This window comes from Ursus maritimus, unplaced genomic scaffold (assembly GCF_017311325.1).
Source record: "Ursus maritimus isolate PB19 unplaced genomic scaffold, ASM1731132v1 scaffold_6, whole genome shotgun sequence".
In the NCBI taxonomy this organism is placed as follows: domain Eukaryota; kingdom Metazoa; phylum Chordata; class Mammalia; order Carnivora; family Ursidae; genus Ursus; species Ursus maritimus.
The window spans coordinates 28,476,883-28,496,904 of NW_024426774.1; the positions used below are offsets into that span (position 1 = coordinate 28,476,883).

A 20,022-nucleotide genomic window follows, 5' to 3' on the forward strand; every position below is an offset into this window, starting at 1 on the left:
AAAGAAGGCAAGATCTTGTCGTACTTGTTAATTTTAAGTTCGGTCAACAAAAAAACAATAGGACTGAAAAGAAAAGCAATTTACCATTCCCAGCTTACCGCCTGAGACAGTGAAACACACAGGTTCTGACGGTGTGATAGGACTGGGTTCCAAACTCAATAGCCATCTACAGAGTCCTCAGACCTTGCAAGCCACACAGCCTTCTGTGCCTCAGATTCCTCAACTATAAAGTGGAGACAGCGTTTAGGCTTTGAAGGTAATACCAGGCATTGGCCTTATAGGGCTATTCTGTACATTAATTAAAATAACCCTTGTGAAGAGCTTATTAGCAGGCACTCTACGAAGGTTAGCTATTACTATTATTATCATTATTATTATTGATACACCCTTTGAAATATTATTAATGAACTAACCTTTAAAATAAGACTGGAAGAGGTCCAAGAAAATATCACCAAGGCTACAACCCCAGGGCTAGACAGACTGCTAATGTGGAGCCAATAGAAAGATCTGCAAGAAGTGGGGGGAAAAGGCGAATGTTTGGGCAGGCAGGTGCTATTCAGTAATAGGTACTGAGGTATCACCTAGCAGGGATTCCCGCTCCAGCATAAAACTTGAGGAGACACTCAATGAGAAGGACTCTAAAAATAACAATATAAAAGGAGAACAACCATTTTTATCCATGTTATACCCTGTGTGGTTGGTATTCAAATGTGTCTCCATTTTACACAGGAGAAACCAATCCAGAAAGGATAAATACCCTGTTCAACTGCATGTAAACAGCATGAGAGAGGAGAACCTGTGTTGTGCACGTGCCTTACCAGGCTTCCAATCCCTCCGGAGTAGCTGAGGTACACGGGCAGGGCAGGTAAGACAGGAGCTCCCTTAGTAAAATGAGGTACAACTGGTGCTGACCTAGCCCAAGTACCAGATCCAGAGCCAAGATCCGATGGCTGAACCCCCAAACCAGGGGTTTCTCTGCACTGAAAAGTCCCAAGCCCAAGGTGAGCCCAAGGTGAGCCCAGCTGTGGTTGGTAAGAGCCATGGGGGAAGGAAGGGAAAGGAGCAGTTTTCTTGTCCTGGTTTCTTCATAGATCTTTCTACTATGTATGCAACATCTTTAGAAAACAATGAGACTTTTTCTCTGGTGCAATTCAGCTCTAAGAGTGTGTTTTTTAGACTCAAAAGGCAACTCCTACATTTTTCCTCTGGTAAAACACAAACATCCCAGAGTGTGACTAGAGGGGAGAGGTTGAACTAGGCACCATAACCAAGGAGGAGGGCTCTAATACCAGTGGTCTGTCTACTGCTCTCTTATTTCCACTTTCTGCCAGGTCCCCAGCTGGGTATTTGATTTTTAGACCTTTTCAACAATTTAGCAAACCCCTCCCATCCAACCCTCCCAACGGCCAATAGAGGGCGGACTGTCTCTTCTTCAGATCTCCATCAGAAGTGTAGTCTAACTCCCTTTCCTTTTAGACCTGTGGGATTTGGTTTTGTGCACTACCCCCCCCCCCCCCCCCCGGAAGACTCCTTCATGTTCAGCCACCCTTTCAAAGGCTTATTTTAGAGGCATTTACTAAAACCAAGAGAGAAAGGCTACAGACAAGAAAGTTCATGTATCTTTTTGCCTATAATTCTTCCCTCTCTTTTTCAACTCAATCAGCCATGCATACATTCTTACAAGTCATGCACCCCCCCATAAGCTGACAATTTAATGGAGTCCAGACCTATTTAGAGAAAGTTTTATAATATACCATGATAAATGCTATAAGGAGAGGTAGTTACAAAATGTTATATAATAGATCAGGGAATAAGCTCAAGACACTTCCCAGAGTAGGTGGCATTAGACCATATTCCATGTATGACTCTATCTCTTTCATTTGTATATGCCTTCCATGGTCTATGTTATCCCTTCCAGTCTACTTTCTCACTTGACCCCCAATTGTCACCATGTTGGGCCCACGTATCCTTTCTTCTGTATCTTTACTCTGGTCTCTAAAGATGAGGGAATCCTTTTGTGTTTAAGCCTCAATCTCAGCCTTGGCTTCGGGCCACCTAAGAGTCTCTCCTGGATTCCAGGGAAGAAATTGCTATTTCATAACTGAGCTCCTAGTTCACATACTGGTTTCAGGTAAGGTACCAGGCCCTTGCTGGCTTCTTATTTACCACTAGTTACAGGCTTCATGTAACTCTTCTTGTTTTCTGCTTTGCTTCTCAATGATTTCTATGGCACAGGACCCCATATAACTTGAATTTTCTAAGCTGATATATCCATCTTAGTCTTAAGAATCTCTCCAGTCCTTTCTAAGGTGAAGTTGAATTCCCATGAGAAGTCAGCCTTTATCACTTTGTGTGTGTCTACCTTCTACCGGAATCCCAGGAACGATGGATGGTGACCTCCACATTGTCTCTTGCCTATGTTCAATCTCTAGCTTTCCCTAACCCTTAACATATTGCCTTAAAAAAAACAAAAAACAGAAACACAAAAGCAAGACCTTGAGAATGATTGTCCTTCTTCTTTCAATTGACAGTGGCTTTCTCACGCCTGCATTTTTTTTCCATCACCTGACCTTGGCTTTTCCTGTTGAGTCCTACAATGTTATCTGCAACATTTTAATAATGTCTTTATACTTGCATTTGAACAGAAATATAGATAACCTCTGTGTAAGAGTGGCAAAGGCCTTTTAACACAGCCCAACGATGACAGTTTGTTGGCAAATCCCACAGCACAGTGCTGGTGCCTCGTTGGGGTACAAGCAACAATCATGTTTAACAGTGTGGTGTGTTTTTATCTTTCTTGAATTCTGCTAATAGAAAATCGAGCATATTTCAAATGGTTTCACTAATAGTTATAATTGTAGAACTTCAGGGTATGAGGTCTTTCAGAGGGCATCTAACCTGACCTACACAACTACAGGAATTGTCTCTACAACCTCTTTGGAAACTAGTCATCCCAACAGCTCTTTAGACCCTTCTAGAAAATAGGATGCTCATTCCCGGTTTCTACTGTTGAACATCTTCTCTATCACCTGCTGATAATCAGTAATAGTTAATAAGTCTCTTCCCCTCCTCAGGACAAAGAAATATGATTGGAGAAATGCTTAGTTTTCTGATGCCAATGACTGGGGAATCTTCCACTGGTTAATTCTGGCTTTTTGGTTCAGAATTCGAGTGGTTAAATCCAAAATATTTATGATAAGTATAAATTTGTTCCGAAAACAGAGGATTTCAAAGCCATCTTTGTTTCTCCTTTCTCCTTACACTGCTGTGCTATTAACTTTTGGTTCGTTACTCACGATTTTCAGGATCCACTTGGCTGCCACCTCTCCGGAGCCAGACTATTCTGGATCGGAAGGTCTTCTGCCCATTCCCATCTCACACCCGCCACAGGACTTGATTGCCGCCCCTCCCCCCCCCCGGATGCAAGTCACTTTTTGTTAATTCACTAATTGTATTGACCTTGGTACATACCCTGTGAATAGTGGGTCATTACAGAGCCTGTCATTTCCAGGTTTCCTGACAGTCACAGAGGAGAAACAATCTCCACACAACGCATTTTGCATCCCTTCAGTTACTTCTTCGCCAGGGTTTTCACAAATAATACTTGCCACACATCTTCTTTATTAATACATTTACAATAAATAAGTAAACGGGAAAAAAAAAACAAACAAACCCCACCACTTCTGTCCAGGAGCTTGGGAAAGAACAGGGCAATGTCAGATGATATTAATGATGCATGAGATACACGGGTCCAATCATGTCAAGACTTGTAGTAATCCCAGTATTTGGCCTTCCTCAAGGGAGAGAAATTCAGCTCTGCTACTTTCCATTCACCCCCTCCCATAACGTAACACCTCGGCACAGAAGGCAGAGCGACCAAACACACAGGATGTGGACGGTTAAAATTCAACTCGAGCTCCAGCAGCCCTCAACCGTCCTCCCCACCCCCTGCGGAATATTTACCTAGACCATTTAAAGCACTTAATTAATTCACCAGCAGCTTCGCTGGAGGCGTCTCGAGCTTCCCGAGACTCCATTACATAATATCTTTCACAAAGTCTAGCCCCAGCTCGAGTGGAAGATGGATTCTCATCCATTTGCGGAGGTTTCCGCGCATCTGCTTCCCTTTCGATCCGGCGGGTGCCCCAGCCAAGGCTGCAGCAACCCCCTCGGCCCCGAGCTTCGGCGATCCCCGCCACTCTCCGAACTCAAAGCCGGCCCAGGCGGCGCAGCCGGCTCGTCCTCGCGGCGCCCAGGCCAGCCACGGGGAGCCTGCGGGCGCTCGGGACGCCGCGCCTCTCGCTGCCCGCCGTGTGCGCCCCGAGCCCGAGCCGCAGCGCGCCCGCGGACTCCCGGCGAGCGAGGCGCGTGAAGGCTCGGCCGCAGGGCCGACTCCGCGCGCTGGGCTCCAGCCGGAGGAGCCGGAGGGGGAGGAGCAAGAGGAGGAGGAGGAGGCGTGTGAGGGAGGAAGGGCCCGGCCGCCCGCGAGGGAGGGCGGGGGAGGGGGAGGGGGCCGGCCGGGCCGGGAGGGGTGGGGGGGCAGCCAATGAGCGGCGCTCGGCGCGGGGGCGAGGTCTGGGGGATGAGGTAGGATGGGGGAGGGCGCAGCCCGAGCGGCGGAGGCTCGAGCCATAAACAAGCGCCCGGAGGAGCCGCGCAGGAGTGAGGCGAGCGGGGCGCGCGGAGCGGACGCCGCGGATCTTCTGCTGCGCCACCGCGCCCACTCGGCGGCTCGGGAGGCGGGGACCGGCCCGGAGGCTGCGCCGCCGCCACCACCGCCGCGGGGTCGGCCGACGCGGAGGAGGAGAGGGAGGAGGCGCCGCCAGCCGGAGCTGGAGCCCAGCGCAGCCGCCGCTGCCGCCGCCAGAAGTTTGGGTTGAACCGGAGCTGCCGGGAGGAAACTTTTTTTCTTTTTTCCCCCCTCCCTCCCGGGAGGAGGAGGAGGAGGGGAAGCCACCGCTGGCGCCAACGCTAGTGGGCTCGGGGTCGGCGCGGCCCGCAGGGGGGGGCGGGGGCCTCGCCCCGCTAGGGGAGGCGCGCCCCGGGGGCCCCGAGGGGGGCGGCGAGGACCGCGGGCTGCGGGTGCGGCGGCGGCGGCGCGTGTGCCCCGCTCAGGGGAGGACGCCCGCCCCGCTCCCGGCCCGGCTGCGAGGAGGAGGCGGCGGCGGCGCAGGAGGATGTACTTGGTGGCGGGGGGCAGGGGGCTGGCCGGCTGCGGGCACCTCCTGGTCTGGCTGCTGGGGCTGCTGCTGCTGCTGGCGCGCTCCGGCACCCGGGCGCTGGTCTGCCTGCCCTGCGACGAGTCCAAGTGCGAAGAGCCCAGAAGCTGCCCCGGGAGCATCGTGCAGGGCGTCTGCGGCTGCTGCTACATGTGCGCCCGCCAGAGGAACGAGAGCTGCGGCGGCGCCTACGGGCTCCATGGAGCCTGCGACCGGGGGCTGCGCTGTGTCATCCGCCCCCCGCTCAATGGCGACTCCATCACCGAGTACGAAGTGGGCGTATGCGAAGGTACGGCCGCCCGCCGCGGGCCCCCTCCCACCTGGCTGCGCTGAACAAAGTTTGGCCGAGACTTTCCCGAGGAGAGAGGGCTCCGCGGGAGGAGGGGGCCACCGTCCTCGGGAGAGGGCCCCGCTCCCCTGGTTCCCGCTCGCCCGCTTCCCCGGACGCTGGGCGGGCCTCGGGCCAGGGTGGATTTCGTGGGTGGGGGCGGGTGGGGGTGGCCGCGCAGAGACCCGCACAAGTGTGGCCGTTCGGGCTGGGACTGGGGGGCCGAGGTGGGCACTGCGGAGGCTGTCGCGAGCCCCTCGGGGAGTCCGGCCGTGCCGCCCTCCCCGCACTAGCGCAGTGTGCTACCGAGTGCTGCACACCGTTCTCGGAAGTCCCTTTTTCTGTTGGCAAGAAGACGTGTCTTCAGCTCATACTCCCTGTGTGACTCTTTTATTATTTTTTCCTTGCGCTCTTCCTTCACCTCCTTCCTCCTCCTTCGCATGTAAATCAGTTTCAGCTCCGGAATATGTCAGCCCAGGGGAAGTTACATACGGCGGTTACTCATTTATTTGCCTATTGAAAACAGTCAAAGCCTTTCTCTTCTGAATGGGGGCGGAGGGGGGTGGGGGGGTGTCGCACCTAGGAGTGAAAAGTTGTTGCTGACTATTCGTGGCTGCTTTTTAAGATCAGATATCCGCGTGTTTCCTATCGTGTTGCCGGTTCCTTCTGCTTGTTTGACAGCGAGAGCTGTTCTGTTTTCTCCACGAGGCATTGTGCACCTCGGTGTAGAGACTGACGGAGGGAGAAGGCGATTAGAGTAGTGAGCCTCCCCTCGTTGGGTGGACCCCTGTGAGCGGGTGTCCGCCCTGAGCCCTGCCTGCCTCGGCCTCCGGGTGCTTGGTCTGGTTGGGGGACTAGAGAGAGGCAGTGAGTTCTTTTTATTTGGCTACTGGGCAGGACTCGGTGAGCACCAGTTAAAAGCGGGATCCCTGCTCGGGCTGACGTCGGGGTGATGATGCTGTTCCGGGGCATCCTGGTGCAGAGCGGCTGCCTTACTTCTGGAGGGGCGGCGAGGAGGAGGGGCCGGCGCCCTCTGACCTGGTCCCTTCCTTTCTACTCACAGCCAGACCCAGGACACCAGGGAAGGGTTTATTCTGAGGCATCCTTCTGTGTGCATGTGTTTATCGTGCCGAGGTACTGAAAAAGAAGGTGGCGGTCTTAAGGATAAAATGGGTCTATTAAAAGACTTAATTCTGTGATTGTCTTTAAATACACATACATTTATTTATACCTGTAGTTTTTAAGAGTTTGGACAGTTCTGGAAAATCAAGGAGGCTTTTCTGGTTTGGAAGCTAGTGGGCAGTATGGAGCGAAGGGAGCTCTTCGCAGAGGGAAGGGGCCGCGCGCTGCTGCGCCCTTAGGACATTGGATGAGAAGAGTTTATTTTCTGCCTGAAACACAAAAGCCTCCCAACTGGTGTTAAGTCCCATGTTAAAGCATGTGTTTTTATTTCTCACATCAGGAAAAAGTGGCCGGGAGGTTAACTTCTGATACAGTTTTATGTGTTTGATTTGGGGAATTCTGAATGAGTTGGACTGAAAGATGCGTCTTCGAGCCCTGCCACTTGGAGTGTATAATTTACTTAAGCCAGCCTCCCACAAATCGAAAAAGAACAAGCGACATGAAACAAGGCTAACTGCAGTGGAAACTGGTATACTCTGAGAAGGACTTAACCCTTGTTTTGTTTCTTCTCGATGTGTTTCTGGTGAAGGAAAGGCGGAGCTGGGGAGCAGGCACCGTAATCGAGTGTCTTGGCAGCCGTCTTCCGGTATCACGGTATAGAGTTATTTTGGCAGTTTGTCGGTGAGCTTTTCATTCCTCTGAAATGATGTGATCCCTCTTAGTTTGATTTCTTCTGGTAACACCCCATGCACTTGGTATTAGCCTCGAAGATGCTTGGAAGTACTTGTTTCCATGATTATATCGCAATTAACGTTCTCTAGCAACACTTCTCATTTAGCAGGACTGTTTTCAGTTGCCAAAACTGGGCGCTCAGCATTTTTTTTTTTTTAATCTCGTCTTTTTAGAATTCTAAAAGCAGCAGTCAAGTTGTATTCTAAATCCATTAAACCAAAGGACGAAGAACAGGGCTACGTGGCATGATACAGTGTTTGGATTTACACAGATGCTGTCAGTCGTCTGTCTGAAATTTCAAGTATTTTCACTTTACTACAACATTTATGGAAAACATAGGATAAATAACCTTTTCTTCTTTTTACAAAATTAGAGGAGTCTTTAAAAAATGTCCGTTAATTATCTAGAAGGTGCTGACTCTTTTTTGTTAATTTGTAAGAAACTTCTCAATGGCTAGTCTTTCCCTCAGTTTCCATTTTTATTCAGAAATTCACACACTGAAGCACGATTATTATAACTGACGTGAATAGGAACTGATGGATTTTATTCATGTTGAAGTCTCTTTCGTTGCAATTTTTGCACTAAAATGACCCCTACTGGTTGTATCTGTTAATGAAAACTGTTTTGAAAACTTACTTAATTGGCTACGCTGAGAAATCATATGCACATTATAGAAATATTATCATGACTAATCTACCGGCTTTCGAGGACATAAATTAAATACCATTTACATTGTTCCGTTTGCCAAATTGCACTAGTTTTTATTTGTGTTACTCTCCATTCTGGCTTTGTGGTGAAAAAAAATCATGTTTTTTAACTGTGGTTCACATAATGAGTTAGATAAATCAGAAGCAAAAATGGACCCCTTCCAACCTGTGGCTCACTGTTTTAAGTTTTTAAGGCATGTCAGCCCTTAGAGGCTCTCAGTAAATGTGCATTGAGCAAATGGATGAACAGCCTTCTCCATAGGAAGAATTGTGAAGAAAAAATATTTTCTGAAAGATTAAGTAATGTGAGGAGTTGTGCCCTGTGAGTCATGTGACATGTACACTTGGTCTTTTCAGCATTGTTTAGATTGTTATCAGCCAAATCATTCCTTTAAAAAAAAAAGTTTTTGGTTTAAATGCATTTTAAAAATCGACCACAGAGCCAAGTACCTCAAGTTTTTTCTGCTCTCTCGCAGTCTAAAAAGTGCTTTCTGGCCCCCAGGAGGGCACAAGTCTCTTTACTGTTTCCACTCATTAGGTGAGTGCCTGTTGCCCTTTCTGACTTCCAAAGCGGCCTGTTCCATGGCTGGGCTGCCTGCCTCCAGGTAAATCGCCTAGAAGCCAGAGAAACGAGTTTGAATTCTGAACTCCTGAGGAAGAAGATTGGATGGGAGATCAAAGACAGAGTTTTGAAAAATTACCCAAGTGGGATTTTCTAGGAAGAATGTTCTGATTGTACCATGAGGATTCTATATTGAGATGGGGGTGAGGACCATTTTCCCTCTTATGTGGAATTGTACATTATGCTTCTGTTGTGAGGGGTTGGGGCAAGGTGGGGGGAGCACGAGCAGCCTTCTCTCTATGTAGTAAAAGGGCACATGATGGCTTGAGTTTGGCAGTTTGTGAGGACAGAGTGATTGGGACCTGGCAGACATTACTGAGAGGCTCTGCCCCGAGAAAGCTGTTATATTAGAGACAGGTGATTGTTGTGATAGGTAAGTACCAACTCTTTTCCCCCCAGTGCATATTTACTCGGGAGCTTCATCTTTGTGGAACTTTCCATGGTTTTTTTTTTTTTTTTTTTTTTAACCATGGCATCTACCAAACTATCTCCTTCAAAACACAGTCCTTTTATTTCTCCCAGGTATTTTAACGTTTCCTTCCACCTAGTTTTCATGGGGGTAATGAGGAGGAGAACCATACTATGGTTATGTGGTGGGTGCTTACAGTTTCTTTTCAAAACCCTGGGAGACAGTGAGGGATGGAGATCATGGCTCCTTGGAAAAGAATGGAGGATCCGAGGTCAGGCTGCAGGTGGCAGGTTTGTTTCCCAAACCAGACCATCTGGCTAATGCACAGGCCTCACAGATCTCCTCTTGTTGCTCTGAAATGGAGGACTTGCAATCAAGAGTCCATGGATTTAAATTTTACTAATTAAAAAGATGAGGGGGAGGGGCAAAGTTAATACTCTTATTATATTGGCATTTGAAAACTGGAAACACCCAGGACTCCTTGTTTTTGCGGAATGTGTTTTGCTTTCCCTCTCAAAAGTCTTCAGGCGGAGCGAGCTCTTAGAGAAAGCCAGCAGAGGGCCTATAAAATCACGGTGCTAGGGTATGGGAAGAGAAACCAATGCAAGTAAACAAGGAAATAATTAGTTCCTCCCAGAAGTAAATATTGACAAAATATGGAGAGACTATTCACTGTACATATACAAATGACAGGAGTGGTGACCTTCACTTTGACTCTCCAGCTGACAGAATCCTGTTATTCAGGAATCCAGTCACATAAAACACTTGGCAAATGAAGTGCATAGTACCAGAGGCAAAAATAGCACATCTAGAGAGATTTGCTGCCATTAATTCATGCTTAACAGTGACCAGGAGAATCCCCATGCAAGGATGTTGGCAATGCAGTTGTGAACAGGTTGCTTCATGAAGAAAACTGTCTGAAGAATCCTATGGGCATCACATCCAGCGATAGGAGGTATTTAGTGAAATGGAGCAGGTTTCTGTGTTCCGTGTGGCTTGGTTAGATGCGATGACTTGGATAAACAAGGGAACGGCTTGGGGGTGCTGGGGACAGGCATTATGAAGTTGGGAGGAGTAAGTAGATGACTCTAAAAAGATAAGGGAGTGGGAGAACCAAAGAATGACAAATGGGAGAAAGGAAAAATATTGAATTCATCTTAGGGCAACTGTGTCGTCCTTTGAAGAATAATCCAAAACGCATTCCAGATGTTAATTGTGAAATTCTTGAAAAAATGTGGGTGTGTTTAACATCTTTCAGGCGACGTCAGTAACGTGGTGGGATGGTGGTGCTGCTTTAGCGTGTGGACACTGCCAGGTGAGCCAGGGTAAGACGGTTGGAAGGTCAGGTGTCTTTGGTGGCACATGCACTGTCAGGATTTTGAAGACACCCCAGTACAGCTCAGTTAATTATTTGAAGAGGAAACTGGATTAGCCAAACACGTATGAGTAACAGACGGAAAGCCTTCCTTCTCAGAGACTGAATTCTCCAAAGCTGAATTTTCAGAGATCTGACTTGTCTTTGCATAGAAATCAATCACCCATTCGTCGATTTCCTACTCTGTACCAGGCCTTCTGCTGAGCCAGAGGGCAGCTGGGGAACACCCCTCTCAAATGTGTTCCCTACCCTGTACACTCTTTTCCTTCCTTCCTTTCTTTTTTTTCTTTAAAGATTTTATTTATTTGACAGAGAGAGCCAGAGACCACAAGGGGGGAATGGCAGAGGGAGAGGGGGAAGCAGGCTCCCTGCAGACCCCAGGATCATGACGCAAGCCAAAGGCAGACACTTAACCCGCTGAGCCACCCAGGTGGCCCTCCTCTACACTCTTCTCATCTCAATAAAGAATAAGGCAGCAAGACCTTAAAAAGTCTGCATAATAATACAAGTTCAAGCCAAGTAGAAATGATTTTGCAAGTGTGTATGTGATTAGTTGGCAAGTGAAGTAGGTGGTTAAAATTTGTTCTAGGAATCGCAGGATCTGAGATGATCTTTTCAGGCTCTGACGGCAAAGCTGAAAAGGGGAATTTGAATTCAAACTAGGTTCAGAAGTATGAATAGGAGCTCTTTTTTGCGGAGGGATGGGGATCCTACCCTTTCTTAGAGCCTGTGCAACATACACCAGTGTTTCCCAACATCTGAGAATGAGGCTGCATTCTTAATGCTTTACTAGCTGTGGTTCAGAATGGCAAGTTTCCTTTCCAGAGTGATTTTCTCCGTGTTCTAGCTTGTTCCACTAGGCAGATGAGCGTGGGCAGTGAGCTGAGAGGTGTCCCTTTATATCAAGCATCTTCCCATCTCACCCACTCTCTGCTGCTTGTCTTGGCCAGTTAGCCCGGTCAAATTACGAAAAACCTCTGTGCTTCAACAAGACCTCGGTCTTTTGGTCAGAGGAGTGGTGAATAGACTTAAATTTAAGAAAGCTCTGAAAGTTAACATTTCTAAGTGTTCATGTTGGGCCCACATGAAAAAAAAATATTAAAAGATCCTTTTTTCTTTTACAAAGTGAACAGATTTCAATTCCTTACCTCCCTTCCCCAGCCCCAAGTAATAATTTCCCATGCAGAAGACTTACACCTTGATCAAACTGTGCCATGGTTAAACTTGGCTTCTGAGGTCAGATCTGCCCATCTACGTCTGTGCATCTCAGTTTTCCGTCTGTGTGGTGGGGTTAATAATAGGGTTGCTGGAAGGGCTCAGTGAGTGAATTGCTATGAGGCACTTGGAAGAGGTACTGGCAGGTGATAACACTTAATAACAACAAAGGTACTAACCAGTATAAGTAAAACAACTTGATACGGGTGCGTTCTGCTGTTCCACTTAATCCTCCCTACCTGAGTCATGATCATCAGTACTTACAGAGTTTGGACTCTTAGAAAAGGAACAAATTATCAAGCCCAGGTCCCTTCCTGTCTTCTACCCCAACATCATAAGTGCATTGAATAAACTTATTTAAGGGCCTCAAGCTATTTGCTGCCTTTCTTCAGATGCCCATTTGTTAAACTTTGTCTAAATAATTTGTATATTTTGGGTAAAAATAGGGAGGAAGCTGAAATTTTTTGTGTTACATCGTATGAGTTATAAATGTAACCATTTATCTGTGGGCTGATATTTCATTTGGCGAAGAGAAGGACACCTAACCTCACTGTCATCAGCACTATACATGTTTCTTCACCTTATGTTCTGGGGGAAGAGTTTGCCCTTAGCTCCTGGAGTGTTCACACTGCTGGTCACCACAGGATGTGACCCGACCTGAGCGAAGGAAGAGCTTGGGTTGCTGCAGCTCGCCTGGTTTGGGGCCCCAGTCCCACCTGCTGCTGCAGTTGGTACAAACTAGCCAGAACTAGAGGTCAGACATTTAGCCAGTCCTCTCCTTCCTACCTGTTTTCCCTGCCGTCCTTCCGCCCACACATATTTACTGAGCAGCTGCTGTGGGTCTGGTCTTTGTGCTGTACTGTACCGATGCTGCCTCCCGAAGCCTCAGTTTCCCCATTGGTAAATAGTAATAGGTAGCATGCGTGTTTGTTGTGAGGATTCAATGAGATAAAACTGTGCTTCTGGAATTTTAACGTGCGCACAGATCACCTGGGGATCTCGTTCAGCATGGAGGTCCTGATTCAGCAGGTCTGGGTGGGGCCTGAGATTCTGCGTTTCTAATAAACTCCCTGGTGATGCCGAAGCGGCTGATCCTGGGAGCAAGAACCCAGTCCGTGTAAAGCGTATAGAACAGAGCATGGCCCATGAGGCCTGATAACGTTACCTGCTATTATCGTTATTTTTCAGCCAAAATAAGATAGGGACCCCGCTTTCACAGAGGCCACGGGCTAATGGCAGATAGCTGAGGCAATTCTATCCAAGACAGCTACCTGCAACTGTGAAGCCCTGTGATAAGCATCTCAGGAGCAGCAGAGAGGGGATCTAAGTACCGGGAAGGATTTAGTGGGGGGTGCGGCACCCAGCGAGGCCTGCGGGTGCGCTCTCTTCCTTCCCGCTTCCCACTCCTCTGTGCAGGGTGTTTTAGGGAAAAAGAAGGTAGGTCTTGATACTAGACAAACCTGTGTTCAGATCTCAGCTCTTATTTTTTTAACTGTGAACAACCAGCTTGCATTGTTTTGGCCTTCAGTTTCCCATCTGTAAAAAGGGAATACTCATGGCTTTCTGTGAAGTAGATGTTGTAGTGAGGATTGGAGAGAATACATACATATAATTACATAGATAACGTGTGTGTTGGTGTGCGTAGAGTGTAATTCCTGGTACCAAATAGATTTTTTTTAAAAATGTTAATTCGCATTTTCATTCTGTCTTCTTCCTTTTTCATTTTCTTCTTTGTTAGCTTTATATAGAAGTTTTAAAAAAAATGCACTTTGTGACATACAGCTCCTTCACGGTCACATCCCATCCTGCTGTAGTTCCTGGCCTCTTTGCTGTTTCAGCAGAATGTGGACATTTGCTTGATTTTGTGGTTTGAGTTCTTAGTACCAGAGAGCTATTTCAAACTAAGACTTTTTAAAAGGTGACATATCTTAATATTGATGGTCTGTGGTTTAATGGAAGTGAATTAAATTTCCTTTTATTGTTAGACATTTTCTGTGGGTTTCAGGGCATCCCTGGAGACATGGGAGACCCCAGGAGTGTCACCAGGGCAAGGCTGGAATCAGTGCAGTTGTGGAAGTAAGGAAGGAAGGAGGGAAGGAGAGAAGGAGCTGCCCTCACAGCCGAGTCAAAGACAAGGGGCAGGTTAAGAGTGAGCAGGAGATGGTGTGCGGCCCAGAGGACATCTGCACTGCTTTTCTTGATCCCATGAGTGCCAGCCATCCTTCCTGTGGACTAATACTGTGGCTTTCCCGTGGACTTGTCTTGTGGTTTCTCTGCAGCATCTTTGTGCTACAATGGAACTCTGGGAAAGAACCCCTACAATTAAAATACCTGAGTTCTTGTCTCTAGTTCCTACTGCAGGTGCGGCCCCCGCTTTAGGAAGACAGAACTGCTGCACTGTCTTCATGCCTGCAAATGTGTTTCATTTTTATCCAGTGAATATGGGCTGGGGACTCACAAGGCAAATGCTTTATACCGGCTCTTAGGGAACAAGGAGAAAGAACTTGATGAAGATACAATCCTTGCAGTCAATAGTTTACAACTCTTTTTTATTTCCTTCTTGACAACCAAACCTTATTATCACACAGTAGAAATTGAATTTTCTTCCAGAAACACTTTTAGTACCTATCATTGTAGTGCCTCTATCTTTCATCAAGAGTGCTGGTATTCAAACATGTAACCTACAAGCAAGGTGAGATAAACTTTGAAATTTCAAGGTTTTGTTTTGAAATTTCAAGGTTTTGTTTAAGTATGTGCTTGTCACATCAAAAAATAACACCCTAATTTGAAACCACCTGGGAACATTTGTCTTATGAACATTTAAGAACAAAAATTAAGTGTTAATTATATTTTAAGGTGTTATTTTACATTTCAAGTTCCTGAGAAGACAATTTGAAGAGTCTGCTCTTTGGAAATTTTAGGGAAGTCCTTGGTCCTTAACAATGAGCCACTCTGGCTATAGCAAGGTTAAAAAAAAAAAAAAAGAAAAGATAAAGGCTGTAACTAGAGACTGTGCCTGTCTTATTTAGCATTTCAAAACAAAAACCATAAACAAACATCTCAGATTCAAAACAGAAAGGAATTTCTGGCAGGACAGAATGAAACCTGAGCCTGCAAAGTCCTGGGTCTACAAGAGGTAAGGTATTTAGCTTCTTATCCAAAGGCCACAAGTGAAACGGTTCACAGCTGTGATAAAACAAAAGACATCTCAACATTGGAGAGCTGTGGTACTTCTTTCTTAAGACTCCAGAAGACCTGCCAAAATAAGGTAAACCTACCTTAAGGAAGTTTGCCCTGAGCTAGACTTTTCATCTTAAGCATTAGTCAGACCACTTCAGACCCATCACATGTGAGGAACCACACATGTGGGATGTGTGTGCTGGGTACCCTCAGTGTGTGTTTATAATTCTGGAGAGACAGAACATTCCATTATCTGGTCGAATGTAGATCTGGAAAACCTTCACATGGTTTCCCCTTTTTCCTCACTTTCCATAGTTGGCACCTTTGCTTTTTTTTTTTTTTTTAAGATCTTATTTATTTATTCGACAGAGATAGAGACAGCCAGCGAGAGAGGGAACACAAGCAGGGGGAGTGGGAGAGGAAGAAGCAGGCTCATAGCAGAAGAGCCTGATGTGGGGCTCGATCCCAGAACGCCGGGATCACGCCCTGAGCCGAAGGCAGACGCTTAACCGCTGTGCCACCCAGGCGCCCCGGCACCTTTGCTTTTTTGAAGACCCGGACATTTACATTCTGCATGAAGAAAAAGGGATAAACAGATAGTTGTGTCTCTGAAAACCAAAGTAGAAAGATGTTTAAACGGTTTGAGGGAGATTGAGTACGCTGTGTGTCTTTCAGAACTACTGAGTTCTTCTATTTCAGACAGATCGTAGGGAAATTTATTACCACTGTCTATGACATCAAAATGAAAGGCCAAATAAATTTCCATGTTTTAATCAAAAGAATGAATGCGTTCATATATATATACCAGTTTGTGGCAGGAAGGTTTTAAGACTGCTCAGAAAGATAAATAACACAACATTCTTGCATGTGAGAATATACATGATACAGGAGACAAAGTAGCCGTGCTTTCGGGTCTGCTTTCATCCCTCAGTAGCTCAGTAACTCAGATAAAACCTCAGCTCCCCTTGACATTGCCTTAATTTGTCTAAAGGGAATTAGTAGTTGCCTGCCTGAAGGCACGGGAACTGAACCGATGATATCTGAAGTCCCTTGTGGTCATAAGATCTGTGTTTTTATGACCTAGAAGTGGGGCACAAGAGTCAAATATTACCTTGTGTTTGCAGAGCCAGGGAAGGGAGAAGTGGTCGTGTCTACAGGACTCTTTGCCAAGTGCTGTCGACGGAAGGGCTTGCAGGAAAAGATCAAGCATTCTCACATAGTTCTGTTTACTGCAAGGCCGTGGAGAGGGCAAAACACAGTTATCGGGAAGTTATTGACGTCTTTAAATGCTGGCAATCTGTAAGCCATGGTGACTGTTGGCCCAGCCTGGGTTCGGGGTAGAATTTATGCCTCTCTCTTGTGAATGTGCTGGCCTGCTGCCTTCACTCTTTCTCCATTTTCCTCCCTTACTTCATTAATTACGATGACTGTGAGGTAGGTAGGTGACAGATACACAAGGGGAGACGCTTGAGCAAAGACAGGCCGAAACTTGCCTACATTCACATGCTCATTTCTGCCTCTGACACTAGGAGAGAGTTGAGTAATTGCTGTTCTTCCTAATACTGCAGGCGGCAGCCAAATTCCCGGCATTCTTTTACCTTTGCTGCTGTTTTCACTTGCCAGGGAGTTTCCTTAAGGAGCAGGCTGGATTTAAAGAAACAGAGCAGTCCTTGCACGGAGGGGGGGGGGCGGCGGTAGTGGCCCTTGCGCGCCTCGCACGGGGAGGATGAGATGGGGAGTCTCTGCAAAGGGACGCCCCGCATGCCGCGCCAGCCCCCCCTCCCCATTACCTCTGCGTGCCTGTGAGACCGCGAGTCTGCCCCGACTGTATTTCAAGAACAGGCCAGCTGAGAAGCCTGGGAAGTTGTCTCTTGGGGTCTAGAAACCTCACCCATCCTTTGCATATTGTCCAGGCGGTGTGGACCTGTGGCTCTGAAACTTGACGTAACAGGAATTATTCCAAAGAATGGACCGCTCAGCCCAGCCTACAGTGTACGCCAGCAATCAACTCGCTTTGCCTTGTGGATATTACATTTTTGCCAAGAGCAGCCTTCCAGAATGAGGTGCTAGTTAATTCCAGTCGGGCATTTATTCGTTAATAAGTCTGCTGAATGCTAAATACTCCATTTGGGAGTATGTGACTGGAGAAAACTCAGCAGCTAATTATTATGTAGATCTCTTCTGTGATTCTCACTTTCAGTTCAATTACCTAAGCCACCAATCCTTAGCAATGTGAACTTATTTAATTTTCAGTTTTCTGTGATATTTTGCTTTTTGCTCCCAAAGAGGTTTTTTTTTTTTCCCCTCCAGTCTGCAACAAAACTGCTATGAGATTACTAATAACTGGATAGACATTTTATGTTGCTGAACAGAAAACCTTTCTGGGTTGTGGAGTACTGTGGCTTGCTCTGTTTTCTTTTCTTTTCTGTTCTTTTCTTTTTTTTTTTTTCTTGGATGACATCCGAAGTTAAATCCTGTTCTGGATCTTATCCCATCTGTCCTTCCAGGGTAGATTTCTGGATAGCTAGTAATGGTGTGGTGTCTGAAGTAGCCCTTGAGGGTGGCTGGTGTTCATTTACTAACCGGAGCTTTTGATGAAAAGCTAGGTTCTATTCTGCTCTTCTTTGGTATATCAGTAGCTCTTTATTTGGTTTTCTTCCTGCTTGGTTGGTGCATATTAGCTTGAGAACTTAAGAACTTAAGAACTTTTCAACTGTGGGGGCAGTAAGTGACAGTCTGAATGCCTAGGGCCTTCTTTCTAGAACACTTCTCTCTTAGCGGTGGCCAGGGTGTTCAGAGTGTGTTTGCCGCCATCAGAGTCTGTGCTAGAAGGTCCGTTTGGTACGTCTCATGCCCATCGCTTGGTGCTGTGCTTTAGCCCTCCTTCCCCGGAGAATCGCTGCCATGGGCCAGGGTGAGCGGTATCGCAAGCACCCTGAAAGGCATGCTCTCCAGCAGTCTGTCCGTTTGCCTCCACATTCTTCCCAGCATGGTTGTATGCAGCTCTCCAGCTATTGGTAACCCAACTAGTAAGAGAGGTTGGTGCCAAGCATCAAATCCTCTCTGAGGACCTCTTCCAAAAACGGTATCTGCACTAACAGGACGGCAGAGAAGAGTTCTGTGGAAATGTTTGGAGGGGAAGCGTTCGCCAGTACATGAAATTCACTCGATTCTGTGGAATATGATAATATGGGGCAGCAATTGATAAAAGTTCAAGGAACAAGGTTCTTTACAGGGTTGTGGTGGACTTGCTGGCCTAAAAAGGTGTGCTTGGGATGGTAAAATATATCTGTAGCATCAGCAGCTGGGCCCCTGGTACACTTAACAGATGTGACTTTGAGAGATAAGAAGCTGTGATAATTTCTTCTTTCAAGATGTAGGTAACTTCGTACCTTTGGATATAGAGCGAGTGTGTGTGTGTGCTGTGCCGAGAGCACGATACAAGTGTTGTGTCTGTGCTGAAAACGGCTTGCATAGTTGAAGCAAATTAAGTATACTATCTACTCTGTAGATCAGCAAAGTGAAAATGACTTAACCAAGATTGTGCATTGTTTCATTACACTTGAAAAAAACAATTCTAATTAAAGCGCTTTGGCTTTTAAACTGTCTAGTTAATTGGGGTATCTATACGTGGGCAAGTGGAGCTCAGGAAAATTACTGACTTCTTGCTGAATGGAACAAAAGATTTATTATCTGAAGGGCGATGCGGGATGATTTATAGTAGGTTATCACTAAACATAGTTTTTGGCCTTACACAGGAATTTTAGATGTGATAGCAGAAAGGGAAAGCAGAAATTTAGGGTGAGAAATGGAATACCTCTATAGGGAAATAAGCAAATAAAAGAAGCCAGAGGTGTTTTTGGTTGGAAGGAGATGAAATTATTTTCAAAGGCTGTGTTGGGAAAAGGTGAGTGAGCTTTCAGCAACCAAGTTTATTGACTATCTATTCAGGAAATTGTATTTAATGCTTTGGAAAAAGAAAGGAAAAAGACTTTGCCAATAGAGTTCTGGAAAACTTGAGGGAGAAAAAGTATTTACATGCTTTATAACATAAAACATGTCCAAAAGAAATATATAGTTACAGCTACATTTGGCTCTGAGAACAGTCATGTATTATATTTTTTAAACTGCGTGTGAATGTGTAAGCATGTGCCCTGGAGTCAGAAATGCTTGGCTGATACCCTTTCTTGAGAGAATGGAAAAGTAGAAGGTATTAGGAGCTACAAAGAGAGAGAAAAAACATAAAGGATGACTAGTAGTAAAAGAGGAATAGTGAATTGTTTTTTCTTTGGAGGGGATATATTTCACGTGCGTAATGATTCCAACTTTACTTTTTTTTTTTTTAATGATCTCAGTATAATAAGCATTTACCTTCCCATAGAGCCTTAGTAATTTGCATGTCATTACTAAAAGCCCACAGGTAAGGGAAAAATAGACTCCTAAATTTAATACCTGACTGGTCTCAGGGTGTAGGCTTTCTAACTTTGTTTCAAGTTTATGTTGGGCAAAGACCCTTTGAGAATGCAGAAAAATTAGGAGATCTGTTCGACGCATGCTTCCTACTATCTGTCGCAACTAGGGGTTTGGGGGCAAAGCCAGCAACTGGAAAATGGGTGTGGTGTCCGCTTTCAGATTCCCCCAGATTATCTTTACATCCTTCAGAATGCGTTCTTATCCTTCAAACCCTGCCATTTTATGCTGCTTCCTTTGTGAGGACTTCCTGCCCTGCCCAGGAAAACGCAATGCCATCCCCCCACCCCCAGTGCCCATAAATAGCACTTTCTCCTGCCCCTGTTATAACGTTTTTCACACTGTGTCAGAGTTCACATTTCTGTGTCTCTGCCTCGTTGTGATCCATTCGAGTGCCAGGATTGTGTGTTATTCTAGCGCTTGGCACACAGGAAGAACTCAATGAGCATTTGTTGACTAAATCTAGACTCAAGGTCATCCAAGATATTATACAAAAACGTTTCCATCTGAACTGTTTGGTTTGCGTTGTGGAAAGGGAAACAAATGAAAGCTGTTGAGAGAACCCCAGTGAGAAGTCTCATCACTGCAGAAGGAAGCTTAGAACTGGTTAACCAGGTCCTCTCTCCTGTCGCACTCGTTCCGC

At 46.3% G+C, this 20,022-nt stretch overlaps 1 protein-coding gene across 5 annotated transcripts in view; it reads left to right on the plus strand.

The window, feature by feature from the left end:
• Positions 1-5,147: 5,147 nt before the first annotated feature.
• Positions 5,148-20,022, plus strand: part of CRIM1 (cysteine rich transmembrane BMP regulator 1) — a 187,105-nt gene continuing 172,230 nt past the window's right edge. For all 5 annotated transcript variants that reach the window (XM_040623086.1, XM_040623088.1, XM_040623087.1 and 2 more), the window contains exon 1: positions 5,148-5,508. In XM_040623086.1, the coding sequence (XP_040479020.1) occupies positions 5,178-5,508 (331 nt within the window). In that variant the 5' untranslated portion in view covers positions 5,148-5,177. The remainder of the gene's footprint in view (positions 5,509-20,022) is intronic.